Source organism: Cryptosporidium parvum, chromosome 3 (assembly GCF_000165345.1).
Source record: "Cryptosporidium parvum Iowa II chromosome 3, whole genome shotgun sequence".
In the NCBI taxonomy this organism is placed as follows: domain Eukaryota; phylum Apicomplexa; class Conoidasida; order Eucoccidiorida; family Cryptosporidiidae; genus Cryptosporidium; species Cryptosporidium parvum.
This window is the reverse complement of record NC_006982.1, coordinates 594,166-607,339: the sequence shown is the minus strand read 5'-3', so window position 1 is coordinate 607,339 and position 13,174 is coordinate 594,166. Positions and strand designations below refer to the sequence as shown.

The 13,174-nt window shown below is 32.9% G+C and overlaps 11 protein-coding genes across 11 annotated transcripts; 6 read left to right on the top strand and 5 right to left on the bottom strand.

Moving 5' to 3' along the window:
* Window positions 1-7: 7 nt before the first annotated feature.
* cgd3_2290 (possible domain AAA, ATpase family) lies at window positions 8-400 on the top strand (the record flags this gene model as incomplete). Its single annotated transcript, XM_626796.1, has 1 exon — window positions 8-400. One exon carries the CDS (start codon window positions 8-10, stop codon window positions 398-400), a length of 393 nt encoding a protein of 130 aa, XP_626796.1.
* Window positions 401-1,556: 1,156 nt separating this feature from the next.
* cgd3_2280 (hypothetical protein) lies at window positions 1,557-3,212 on the bottom strand (the record flags this gene model as incomplete). The annotated part of the gene is made up of 1 exon (XM_626795.1): window positions 1,557-3,212. One exon carries the CDS (start codon window positions 3,210-3,212, stop codon window positions 1,557-1,559), a length of 1,656 nt encoding a protein of 551 aa, XP_626795.1.
* A 242-nt stretch (window positions 3,213-3,454) lies between these two features.
* On the top strand, window positions 3,455-5,104 carry cgd3_2270 (WD repeat protein; the record flags this gene model as incomplete). The annotated part of the gene is made up of 1 exon (XM_626794.1): window positions 3,455-5,104. One exon carries the CDS (start codon window positions 3,455-3,457, stop codon window positions 5,102-5,104), a length of 1,650 nt encoding a protein of 549 aa, XP_626794.1.
* Window positions 5,105-5,225: 121 nt separating this feature from the next.
* cgd3_2260 (hypothetical protein) lies at window positions 5,226-5,648 on the bottom strand (the record flags this gene model as incomplete). The annotated part of the gene is made up of 1 exon (XM_626793.1): window positions 5,226-5,648. The coding sequence occupies one exon, from the start codon at window positions 5,646-5,648 to the stop codon at window positions 5,226-5,228; it is 423 nt and encodes a 140-aa protein (XP_626793.1).
* A 719-nt stretch (window positions 5,649-6,367) lies between these two features.
* cgd3_2250 (60S ribosomal protein L37A) lies at window positions 6,368-6,631 on the top strand (the record flags this gene model as incomplete). Its single annotated transcript, XM_626792.1, has 1 exon — window positions 6,368-6,631. A coding segment is annotated over one exon (264 nt), but the record flags the coding sequence as incomplete, so codon positions are not given.
* A 103-nt stretch (window positions 6,632-6,734) lies between these two features.
* Window positions 6,735-7,007, bottom strand: cgd3_2240 (conserved hypothetical protein; the record flags this gene model as incomplete). The annotated part of the gene is made up of 1 exon (XM_626791.1): window positions 6,735-7,007. A coding segment is annotated over one exon (273 nt), but the record flags the coding sequence as incomplete, so codon positions are not given.
* A 370-nt stretch (window positions 7,008-7,377) lies between these two features.
* On the top strand, window positions 7,378-8,016 carry cgd3_2230 (hypothetical protein; the record flags this gene model as incomplete). Its single annotated transcript, XM_626790.1, has 1 exon — window positions 7,378-8,016. The coding sequence occupies one exon, from the start codon at window positions 7,378-7,380 to the stop codon at window positions 8,014-8,016; it is 639 nt and encodes a 212-aa protein (XP_626790.1).
* A 273-nt stretch (window positions 8,017-8,289) lies between these two features.
* On the bottom strand, window positions 8,290-8,742 carry cgd3_2220 (ubiquitin-conjugating enzyme; the record flags this gene model as incomplete). The annotated part of the gene is made up of 1 exon (XM_001388070.1): window positions 8,290-8,742. One exon carries the CDS (start codon window positions 8,740-8,742, stop codon window positions 8,290-8,292), a length of 453 nt encoding a protein of 150 aa, XP_001388107.1.
* A 208-nt stretch (window positions 8,743-8,950) lies between these two features.
* cgd3_2210 (replication protein A1 large subunit) lies at window positions 8,951-10,405 on the bottom strand (the record flags this gene model as incomplete). The annotated part of the gene is made up of 1 exon (XM_626789.1): window positions 8,951-10,405. A coding segment is annotated over one exon (1,455 nt), but the record flags the coding sequence as incomplete, so codon positions are not given.
* A 625-nt stretch (window positions 10,406-11,030) lies between these two features.
* cgd3_2200 (proteasome subunit alpha type 3, NTN hydrolase fold) lies at window positions 11,031-11,786 on the top strand (the record flags this gene model as incomplete). Its single annotated transcript, XM_626788.1, has 1 exon — window positions 11,031-11,786. One exon carries the CDS (start codon window positions 11,031-11,033, stop codon window positions 11,784-11,786), a length of 756 nt encoding a protein of 251 aa, XP_626788.1.
* Window positions 11,787-12,000: 214 nt separating this feature from the next.
* Window positions 12,001-13,155, top strand: cgd3_2190 (ubiquitin domain containing protein with a UBA domain at the C-terminus; the record flags this gene model as incomplete). The annotated part of the gene is made up of 1 exon (XM_626787.1): window positions 12,001-13,155. One exon carries the CDS (start codon window positions 12,001-12,003, stop codon window positions 13,153-13,155), a length of 1,155 nt encoding a protein of 384 aa, XP_626787.1.
* Window positions 13,156-13,174: the final 19 nt, after the last annotated feature.

The window sequence follows — 13,174 nt, the reverse complement described above, 5'->3', positions numbered from 1 at the left end:
AAATTTGATGCCTGTATTTAATTTAACAAATATTTATCACCGTTTAGGTAAGAGCTTTCTCGTCTCTTCAATTGCCGACTCTTTAAACTATAGTATTAAATACGTACATACTGCAGACATTTTCAACGCAACTATTGGATTTTTTGAAAGATACTTGAAAGAAATTATTGATGTTTGTACAAGAAAACGTAAATATATATTGGTCATTGAAGATATAGATCAGTATTTGCTAGAAGAAAACAATACGCTTCTTTCATTGATGTTTTTTTTTGATATTATATCTCGTTCGAACAAATGGATGCATTCAGAAATAATGATTTTTGGCACATCTACAAGTAAAAATATTGTTTGCACCAGAATGTTTCAGGTATGTTGTTTCTTGCGTGGATTTATCTGGTAATGATGATAAATCAGATGACGAGCATGAATTTGATATAATAGCGGGCTTATCGAAGGGTTTGCCAGTTATCTTGTATCAATTGCATTAGCCATATGGCTAGTGTTGATTACAATCGAGGCATTTGTCTGAGCTGTTATTTAAATCCACCGATGTCTTTTAGCTGAAATAACTTGTGTAGCCCTACAGATTCTTCATTCATTTGTCTCTTCCAGGCTGCGGCGAATGGAACTTAAGAGAAGTTGTTAATATGCTAAACTTTCACTTGGGGCCTCTATTGGCTAGATTCTCGAAGAAGGTGCCAATTAAAGTTTCCCCAGATAGGATTGATAGGCTAATCGAGGACGTTGCGTCTTACATCGAACAGAGATTCACACCGTCAGTTGCTAAGGGGATCGCAAATGACTTAGGTTTTCTTATTTTAAAGCTACTAATTGAATACTCTAACAATGGTATTCCCTCGAATCTAGAAAGTTGCTTCATTGATTTAGTCTACAGAAAAATATTGGATATTGCTAGTAGATACTGTAAATTTTAATTAAATTTTCTTTTTAATTTCGCAGCTCCATACGTTTCGTTGTGCCCCCCCCCCCTCATCGCGCAATGGTTTCCCTTTTATCTGAGTTATGATGAATAAGATAAGATGCGTGATAACTGCATGCATTATAAACGGAATATTCTGAAGGGACTAATTTCTTCAATTAAATCCCTTTGTGAGGCCGAAACTAATCCCAGTACGTTTTACCATAAATTTATACACTAATTATTTTGATTTTTAGACAATATTTCAGGTATAAACGCATTGAAGATTTACGTTTTGAAATTATCTCTGAGAAATGCAATAGCTACATATGAAATTGAAAGAATATCTAGTCTATTGAAAATAATGGATAAAAAAATCAGAATTATTAAATCCATAAAAGGCCTTACTTATCAATTAAAAAACTTCCTCCAGTATATAATTAATGATAAAAACGCCATTCAAAATACCGAAAACCAAGATTTGATTTCTCTTTATAACTGGCTTAATGAGTCAAAATTATTTAGCTAGTATATATAAGATAATTTTTGTATTCAAAATAAAATTTTGATCAACGGTAAATTTTGCTCAAAAATAATTGCTTGACTATTTTTAATGGTCAATTAAGTTAATTGAACATTATTCAACCTTGAAATACTCCTGTTCCACATCGCTTATTTTTCCACTATCTATATTGTTATTTAGTTCTTCATCGCTATCAACAAGGTCATGAACTAATACAGCAGTTGTAGATGGAATGTACACCACGTTTAGCCTTCTAGTTAACGGGACTTCATGATACTCCAATCCTGATAACTGGTCGTTGATTATATTCGATGCTCGAATTCTTGGCGAACAAATTTTGGAATTTTCTCCAAGGCTTGTATCTATAATTTTCAAGCTGTTTTTATTAGGTATTTCTTCTTTAAAGCCAATATTATCGCTTAAAGTGTATTTTGAATGATTTGCCTCACCAAAAAAATTACTTAGCGACTGATTTCTTTGAGTTAAAAGTTCACTTGATAATTCGTCCGCAAGTGAACCTCGTTTATCTTTGTTTTGCGTCTCTGCAGAGGAGCATAATTCCACAGTTCTACTCGTAAAGCTCTCTTCAGGAGAATATCTATTCGAGCTCGTCTTCTGAAAGTTTTGCTCATAATTACTGAAAGATGGGAAAGATGTCACTTGATGAATATTTCTATTTGTTAGATCAAAATCTTGGGAAATCTGTTCAGCGGATATCAGCAATTGCCTAGCAAGTAATTCGCTTGCACTTATTTCTTCAAACATCAATTTGTTCCTTTTTGACTCGGACAACTTAATCATTATATTTCCACCCTTACTTTTTATATTCGGTTCTATACAAATAAAACTTCTTGTATTAGCATGTAGCAAATTTAATACATTTGTTCGTAGATCATTGGTACAATCTCTAAAATCTTCAGTACATTTTTCCTTCTTCTTCCTAAAGTTGCAATAGAATATATTATCATATGCATCCTCTTCTGATTCAAGATATACAAACAATCCGTCATCATTGCCAGCCAATGAATATCCTCTAAATTCCTTGAGTGGCCCTTTGTATTTAATCGTAATGCCTTCCCATTTTTTTACATTTTTTTTGGGGCTTGGAGGTGCCCTAAGAAAAGACCAATAGCTTATAGTATTTAAGAACCCTTTTTTAATTACGGAAGACATTATGTTTGAAAACCCTTCCCAAAAGTGAGGTATTTTTTTAATACTCCAGTAGGAAGGAGTCTTTGATAGTACAACTCTTGCAGATTGCCTGTCAAGAATTGGTTCTAAACCCAAAAAATACTCATTTTCTAATAGCATAACTCTTAGTGCTATTTCTGTTCTATCTCCAATTATATCGCTTACCGTCATCTTTAAATTTTTTACTATTTGTGGGTTCATAGAGATTGATCTAGTTGTTAATGCTCGACTACTAAGAAATGATGACTGCCTGGAAAAATCGTCTATTTGAAAGGAGTTATTACTGTTATTTATTGAAATAGATCTTGTACTGATGCAAAGTGATCTTGAAAGCTGTTCATTTATTTCGCGAAGCCTTATATTCTCCTCCTCTATGCGTTTTAATTGTTCCAAAATCTGACTATCACCATCTTCCAAATAAACAGTGCCGCATGAATTTCCACATTCCAAGCTATGTTTTCCTCTATTACCGTTGGCTTTGCAACTATTGCTATTTTTATCTCCTGCCTCAAATTTATAGTTGATTTTATCCAAATCCAATTTAAAACTGGGTTTACTAACAAGTTTGGTAAATTCCATTTTGCTAGTAAATGATCATGATACTACTCTAGATATATAATATTTATAACAAAAATGGAAGTTACTGCAATATTTTGAGACAATGTTTTGTAAGTTCATGCCATTTCTTTGATGATTATAATCGAACATGCAGTGTGAGATGTGTGAGTTTGAGCGCCAATTTTTTTTGTTAAGAGCGCCACAACCTCTTAAATAAAAGACAAAAAATGTAAAATTTGACATTGAAATTAAACTGTTTTAAAATGGGTGATTATATTCCAATTGAAATCGAGCCAAAAAGAAAAGCCTTATATTCTGAAATCTTATCTAATAATCGGTATTTATATTCTAATAGTGGGAATGAAAATGAAACAATTAAAAATTTAGAATTTAGAATTTTTAATGGAGAAATCTCTCTCTTAATTACTACAGGAAATAAACTAAAAACAGTAAGCCCCATAAAAGTAAATGAAGAAAATTCAAGTAAGCTTACCTCATTTAACTCAAAGAATTTAATTACTGCAACTACTCTAAGAAATGATGGTAGACTTTGTGGAATTTCAATGGAAAATAATGAATGTATCGCGCTAGATACTGAAACTATGACTGTTGTCCGCAGGTTTGAAAAGAGTAGTGAACAACTCTCGTCGATTGCGTTTTCATGTGACAAAAGCAAAATAATTTCTGGAACATTGACAGGTAAAGTCTCAATTTTAGAGGTTTCCTCTGGTGAAATTGTTTTTACAGCTCCTGCGCACAATGATGTGATCAGATGTATATTACCACTTGAAAATAAATTGTTTAATTATCCTAACCATGATTCAAGCACAACAGATACTTTAAATATTTATTTTGCAACTTGTAGCTATGACTTTAATATCAAAATTTGGTGTTATTCAGAACTCAAACAAGCTGAAAATTATGCTGCAAGTAATGCTTTACCAAATAAATACCAACTAAAGGTTATGAAAATCTTGAAGCATAATTTTCCTGTAGAATGTATTGATATTATTAATGGAAATAAGTTAATTTCTTGTGGAGGTACTTGTATTAAAATTTGGGATCTGGAAAAAACTGAATTTGAATGTATTCACAGCATCGCAAACTTTGCTCGAACAATTACAACAATTTCCTCTAATGAGAATATATTTGCTGTTGGATGTTTGGACCATAATGTATGCATTTATGACTCTAAAACATTTGAATTCATTCGATCTTTTAATTATAATAAAGGAATAGTAAAAGTTGCAACATCAAATTGCTCATCGTATATTGCAATTGCTCTTGAAGATGGTAATTGGAGTATAAGAAAAAAAGTTTTTTCAGAAATTAAAGAGTCAACTAGGGACGTTGCTAATGAAGATATTAATAACTTAAGAAAGGGATATAGAACAGGTACGATAAGATATTATAAAAGAGGTAGAGCGGCTTCTGCGAATGCTATGGACATAGAGATTAAAAATTGCAAGAAGCGTCAAACAAAACTTGACAGGTTATTACGATCATATTCTTATAAAAAGGCATTAGAAATCGCTCTCAAAATGAGCTGGCCGCATTTTATTTCACTCTTAAAATTACTTTCATCAAGAGGAGCTCTGCATTTGATTGCAAGGGAGAATGAATACGAAAAAACTATTAAATTGCTAAAATATATTAGCAAGAATATGGGCAAGTGCGGCCCTCACCAATTTATATTGATTTCAGAATTAATTGAACACATTCTACATGAAAGTAACATTGTAAGACTATTAAATCAAAATAAGTCAATAGAAAATAAAAATGAAATATTTGAATGTATTAAGAAAATATCTCAAAAGGTTAGCCTAGAGACGAAACAGCATGTACTACTGAAGGAATTCAAGATTGCAGTTGAGATAATTATTCAAAACTGCAAAAAATGCTTGGTAAACTAGCGTTTACAATATTAAATGTGCTACTTGAAATAGTAATATATTATAGCTTAATAGAAATTATACATCCAATGTTTTAAACTTATTTTCTCTAATGATATTTTCATAAATCTATGCCTAGTAATTAACAACACACACCAAATACATGGCGTCTTCTTCGTGCTCTCGCTTGTTGTGCATCCATCTGAGTGCCATCTGGGAATGTTGCTGTGGCCTGCATCATAACAAATGCAGTTGGGCCTATTGAAGTATTATAAGGCGTAAGCCAGTACGCATAATCTACTGGCAACAAGCCGGTTGCCTGATATTGGTCAAATGGCCAAGATTCGCCAATAGTCTCTTGCATTCTTGTGGCATTAACAACGTTAGCACCAATGAAGGAGTTGGCGAACATGTCCTGCAAATTAACATTTAATAGCTCAATGGCGGCATTGTTATCTACTGAAATTTCGTTTGGATTTTCTGCTGCATCCATCTTTTCTGTGGAGTTCTCTTGAACAACTCCACGCTCAGTACTTTGGTTGCTCAGGGCTTCCAATTCAGACATGACTACAATTATGTATTGCTATAAAGTTGAAAAAAATTAGCCAAGAGAAATGTTTCGTAGGAAAGAGGGAAAAAAAGATTTATTACATGCGACATCTATGTGTGTATTATTAGGCGGTGAGTTGCGCATTACATGATTAAGTCTATTCAGCCCTAACGTGAAATCTCAAGGAAAATATTTTAAAAATAAAACTCTAATTTGATTTTTAGTTTTATGAAATACGTACAAATAGGCTGGTATCTATTACTAAGATGGCGCTCTGACATTCGCTTAAGGTGGGAAATCTAAGCTTAAATTGAGATAATTTTGTTGTACAAGCAATATTCCTACTAATTAGTTCAGAATTCATTCTTTTTTACAGTTTTTTATTGTTTTGACTCCTGTTAAATATTTTTGCAAAGTAATATTCCAATGCTAAAATACGTGCATTTACCGCGTATAAATCGAGACAACGCGCTAAAATAAACCGTCTCATAGGGATTTAATAAACGAAGCGTTTCAGAGCACTAACTTTAGTTTCAAGTGATTAAAAGAAAATGGGTAGAAGAACTAAGAAGGTAAGTTACATTTGAGCAGGAGGATGACGATCTTATGAGTAAACTTCTTAGTATCCCTCTATTGAACTAAATGTTCGACATTCAGAACCCATATCTTACTCTTCGATCTCGACCCCTATCATTATGGATCCTTCATATTTTCTCATTTCCTTTTTATTGTAGGTTGGTATTGTTGGTAAATTTGGCACTAGATATGGTGCTTCTCTACGTAAGCAAGTGAAGAAGACTGAGATCCTACAACGTGAGACATATGTTTGTCCATTCTGTGGAAAAACAGCGACAAAGAGAACTGCCTGTGGAATTTGGGAATGCAAGGGTTGCAGAAAGGTCTTGGCAGGAGGTGCATGGCAGCTAAGCACTGCGGCAGCAGTTACTGCTAGATCGACGATTGCACGTTTGAGGAAGCAGAGAGAAGAGGCAGAGTAATTGAATAACTACCGACGAGTTAGATTGCATCTAGTCCTTAGTAATATCCGGGTTTCTCTGTTGCTAAATTAGATATTTTTAATGTTGTAGAGAGAGCCTATGTTTAACTATTGATATTGAATATTGACTCTAATGTGTCGCTGATTGTCTTCTTGCCCAATGGATTGATAGGTTTCTCCGTGCCTAGAATATCGCTTATTTCGATCTTGTCATCCATATTCATTAGTAGATCAAGGCTCAAGTGAGAGCTTGGAATTCCTGGATGTCTTTGAACCTTCGAAACTAAATCCTGTTCCATTCTTGATTTTGCAGCTGAGTGATAACCTTGTATAGCACTAAGCATATTCAACTCATTTTCTAATGTCCGAATGAACCCCTAAGAGAAATGGCATTATTCAATATTCGAAAAGTTATTGTTCCCAACTTACAGTTTCTTGAATCTGCTGTGGCAAGCATTTTGGTTTTGTACCAAGATCTCTTGGAGCAAATCCGTTTAATAGTGAATCATTTGGAAATTTTTCACAGTATCTCAGATCAAATCTTTTCTCCATTATCACGAAAAACTCAATTACAGTGTTATTTATTTTTGTCAAAAAATATTCCTCAAATAATTTCTGTGGGTTTCCATCTGTAATTACCGGCAATATTTTGAGGGTAAATATAAGTTTTTTTGAAACAAAAATTATCCGATAAAATTATTAGTGCATATTCAACTTATTTATACATTTTGTTCACAATGGTCCAGTATGGAAAAGCTAATCTCATGGTTACATGAACGCACTAAAAGGAGAAGAGATATGAGAAAAAAAATCAAAAACTTATGGAATGAAGAAGTATCCTTAAATGGAGAGCAAGATAAGGATATTTCAAGCGTAGAGAACATTATTGGGTATTTTAAAGATAAAAGAAGGCCTTCTTTTGAAAGAGACTTATCTTTAAGCGAGGATACTGCCTCAATGAGTCCAAATAGTGACATTGGCTGTGATAATGAAGAAAAGATTGAAGATGATCATTTGTTCGGTCCAAGTCCATCTGATATTAAAAAAACAGCAATCAATCAAAACCTAAATTATGGGGCAGCTCTTCTTTATGGCGAAGGTGAAGCTATGGCACAATTCGTCCAAGCAGGAAAAAGAATACCAAGAAGAGGTGAAGTTGGATTAACAGGAGAACAAATAGAATCGTTTGAGAAGGTAGGATATGTAATGAGCGGAAGTATGCACAAGAGAATGACAGCTGTAAGAATTAGAAAGGAGAACCAAGTTTATACGGTAGAAGAAAGAAGAAATATAGCTCTTCAAAACGAGAAACAAAGAATGTTAAAAGAGTCACAATTATTGGGGGAACTTCGTGAACTCATCAAAAGAGAAGAGAAAAAGCTTTAGATTGATTTTGTTCTATTAAAATAGTGTAGATTTATCACGGTGTCTATTTGCAAAATACCCGTGGCCATATAGGTTGAACTCATGTTAGGCCAACAGACAACTTTGAAAAATTTAACTTTCTAGTGTTGCATTTACTAAATCTGGTCTGTAAAAGTTTGATCAAAAGGTTTAATCTAACAGAACTCAATTCTAGAGATCCAAAATACTAGAAAAGTGTGGATGTTGAATGCATCTGTGCTAATTTGCCTTTTGTGTTGCCTTTTGTTAATAACTTTATGATCCTTTGGCATAAAGTCTATTCCATTCTCTGGCCGTTGACTCTGCGTCCAGTAAATTATTTTTGAAGTGATCTGCAACTACGGTGTCTAAAGGATCATTAGGTTCTGGAGAGCTTAGTAATGCTTGTATACTTAGCAATACTGTTCTAATTTGCAAGGCTGGACTCCATTTATCTTTCAAAATATCTAGACAAATTCTTCCAAGTTTGTCAATATTTGGATGGTAAATTTTTGTTAGAAACCTAACTTTTGGGGGTTCCATAGGGTAATGCTCTGGCAAAAAAAGTTCAAGCTTGTAGCTTCCACCTTCATAAGGTGTGCCCTCAGGGCCCATCATCATAATTTTGAAATATCTATAATTGTCTTCATCAGGTTCTGCATTTATTCCAGGCGACGGATCATTTGCGAGATTCATAGTTTCTTTTTGTATTCTTTTTGAAATTGACATGATTCCCAAAACTTTAAATTATTTCGTGCGTGCTAAAGTAGATATTGATCTCAATGTAACATAATGAATCCAATTGAAAGCAACAATACGCGCCAACACGCAACAATTTATTCAAGAAGATAGTTTCTAGCAGCTGTGTAGGAATTAAACTAACATTCAAGTAATTATAGCTATCCTATTGGAATTCTATGGAATATTTTTTAATTAACTAGCCAACCGAAATTCTTTTGTTTGTGTTAATGTTATCTTCAAACAAAGATCTTTTGTTAGTTTTACCTAATATTGATTGGCTGATCGATTCTAGCATTAAATAGGAAATTTGATTAAGATCAATTGGCTCAGCTGACTGAATTATTGCCCTAGTTTTTTTCTGATTATTGTACTCTTCAGCCTTCAATTGAATTTTGAGATTGTAATGTCTCCACATACATTGTAGATTAAGGATGAAGTTTAACTTTTTGTCGTTATTTTGTTCCATCTCTTTGCAGGCTGAAGCACTCAATTCTTTAATAAATGTTGAGCCAATTTCATGAAAACATTGAACGGTTAAAGAACATGTATGGTCTTCAATTGTAACAGGAAATAGGAACTTAGTCTCAGGAACTACAGATTCGTCACACTTCTCACAATAAGAAGTGGAAAAGAGAACTTTCTTTTTACATATTGGACATGCATCGTATGTCAACGAGCCGCCTTTATCTCCAGAAACTTGTTGATTTACGTTTATTGAGCCAATCTTCGAAATTCTTGCAATTACCTGAAACGACGGAGTTGACGAAAACTCGTTATCTTCCATCCGATTCCTAATATCTTTGAGAGTCCTTCCCGAGTATAATTTATCGTTAACTCTGAAATTATTTGGTGATTCATTCGAAGATATATTGCTTATAGATTCAAACTTTATAGAACTCCCAATACTATCATACCAGTCTCTCAACTCTTCCATTTTCCCATCATCTATGGAAAATTCCATATTGCTTCTCCCATTTAATGTGGATCCTTGTCTACCCTGATATTCCCTTATCTGTATGCTCTTCAATGCAACCACTGGATTCCCCAAAAATTTTTCATCGCTAACTTCCGCTAATTCTCCCCATAATGTGATGTTTATAAGAAAGCCTGTTTTATCTACTACTGAAATTGTCCTTCTGGAAACCTCATCATTGTTCTTTCTTGAAATCACTTTTGTGGAAGGGCTGAAATGTCTGACTATTCCGATCAGATCAACAATTGAAGGAACTGGTATTTCTCTAATATCCTTAACAGTTGTAAAAACATATTTTGGTGCCTTGCCAATTGAATCATCATCGTTCTCAACTTTTCTAACAAAACATCTATCAGAAAAGTTAATTTCATACGGATTTGAAGTGTCATTAAACTTAGTATTCGAAACAACAACATCGTTTCCTGTGCATTTTAAAATATATACTGAGCCATGTTGTAAAATATTATGATACTCTTCTGCCTTTTGACGCCAAAACTTAACTCTAATAACATCATTATCTTTGTCTATTATGTCAAGATGAAAAAACCGTAACCCACTCTTTAAAATCTGGAGTGAACTTTTCTGAATGATACGGCCCTTAATTGAAATAGTTTGCCTGTTCACATTTACTTCTCTGATTGGCATAAAGCAGCTAATTGAAAGTTTAAATAGATGAAATCATTAATTTAGATATTATTAGTCGACTTACTCTGACATATTTATTTCTTTAATAGCAACTTTTCTTGAATTATTGATTAAATAAATGCTAATCAGATTATGAGGGGAAGCAAGCCAACTTTCATGCCCCACAACCTTAATGAACTCAAATACATGAAGTAATATTCCAGTCAAAATTATGCAATATAAATGTTTATTATTACTATTATTATTATTACTATTATTATTATTATTATTATTATTATTATTATTATTATTATTATTATTATATATAGTTTAATCAACTATTAATATTAGAATTCGAAATATTTTAGTTTATAAATTCGCATCACTAAAAAAGTTTTGTGAAATATTAATCAAAATGATTTGAATTAAATCTATTCAAAAATATGAGTAATACTATTCTAATTTATCAATTTCGTTAATTTATAAGTCATACTTGTTACCAAATTAGAAGCAATTACGAGGGGATAGTGAACAATCATATTCAAGCTAACACTACCCGCTACTTAGTTACTTTGAATCATTGTGGGGATAGTTTTTAAACTGATAAAATTCTCGTAACTTTATCGAAATAATATTTACGAAAAGAAATTGATCTTGCTCTTGAATTGTGTTGTCAAGTATGACTAGTGTAGGATCTGGATATGACTCATCAGTTTCTACCTTTTCTCCTGATGGTCGTGTCTTCCAAGTCGAATATGCAAACAAAGCTGTTGACAATAGTGGAACAACTATTGCAATGATTTACAACTCTGGTATTGTTTTTGCTGTAGACAAATATGTTGCTAGCAAAATGATGGTAGCAGGTACTAACAGAAGAGTTTTTGCGATAGATAATCAGATTGGTTGTTGTGTTGCTGGATTTGTTACGGATTCGAACAAGATCGTTTCAATAGCACGTTCAGAGTCGTTAAATTATCAAAAAATCTATGGGAATCCTATACCAATACGCGTGTTAGCAGAGAGAATTGCAATGTATATGCATAACTTTACTCTTTATGGTTCCGTTCGACCGTTCGGTTGTTCAATACTCCTGGGGGGGCTTGACCAGGATAGAGGTGTTGAGCTATATTGTATTCATCCATCCGGCTCATGCTATAAATACTGCGCAATGGCGGTTGGTAAAGGTAGACAGTTTGCAAGAACTGACCTAGAAAAACTAATGGAGAAAAATTTATCCGAGGAAGACGCGTTATACGAGGCTGCAAGAGTGATAATACAATCTAGAGAGGAAGGAGCATCAAAAAACCTTGAACTAGAAATGGCTTTCATTGGCCCTGGATCGGATTTCCAATTTTCTATAGTTCCTGAAAAACAAATAAATTTGCTCAACGAGCGTGTCGAGAAATACATAGATGACCTTGCAAGCGCCGAGTAGGATTTATTTTGAAAAAGATCGGTTATCGTACGCATAATATTTTAATAGCTTAAAATTGTATTTATTTTAGATTGCTATACTTGCTCTGATCAATTACTTTTTATTGAACTTAACTTCCCACTAGGTTTTTTTCTTTGCCACTTTGATTTTAAGTGTGCAAATAACAGCTCGAGTGCGTTGCATGCCCGCCATCGAAGATTTGTAAATAAATAAAATGAAAGTGAATATTTTCTATAGCGTAACAGGAGAGCTCATCTCAGTTGAAATCCATGAAGAAACTACTGTTGAGGTTTTAAAATCGCTTATTGAAATTGAACTTAACTTAGATAGTTTTAAGAATTACGAGCTCTCAATTGAAGGTAAAATTTTGAAAAATGATGGATTCGTATTATCTGATATTGTAAATGAAGGCTCAATATTTGTATTATCAGAAAAAACCAATAAAAATACCTTTGAAAATTCTAATTTTTCTTTGAATGACCGTGAAAATCTGATTCAATTGCTTTCAAAAGAGCTTTTCACAAAAATTAAAGAAGATCAATCATTAAAATCAGTATACTACTCAAAATCAAGTAAATATAGAGATTCAATTGATAAAGATGATATTAAAAGTTTTACAGAACTAATAAAAAATGACTACTTTTCCGGAAATCTGAACTCTATTTCTTCTAGTTCAAATTCAAGCTCAAATTTGTATAATTTGGACCCTTTAAGCCCAGAATATCAAAGGTTAATTGAAGAGCAAGTAAGAAAACAAAATGTTGAAGAAAATTTAATTTTGGCGCAAGACCATTTACCAGAAAGTTTTACGCAAGTTCACATGCTATATATAAATGCAGAAGTTAATGGAATCTCAATTAAAGCGTTTGTTGATAGTGGTGCGCAAACAACAATTATGTCTAAAAAATGTGCAGAAAAGTGCAACCTCGTGAGGTTAATAGACTATAGGTTTAGTGGAATTGCACAAGGTGTGGGCACAAGTAAAATTGTTGGTAAAATACACGTTGCTCAAATGAAAATTGGAAATTCCTTCTTTCCATTCTCAATAACAGTACTTGAAGAAAGTCATGTGGATTTCCTATTTGGATTGGATTTACTTAAAAGGTATCAATGTTGTATTGACTTGCATCAAAATGCACTAATTATTGGAGATGAAAAGGTACAATTCTTATCTGAATCCGAAATAAATAGTGAAATTAGTCAAATAAATTCAAATAATGAATATGATCAATGCTTTGAACAGGGGAAAAAACTTCAACTTTTATCACTAGGGTTTTCTGAAAGCCAGGTAATTAATGCATTAAGAGCTACAAATGGAAATACTGAATTAGCTGCGTCATTATTATTTTCAAATGAAACTTTTGAATAAATAATTTTAAAACAGAAAT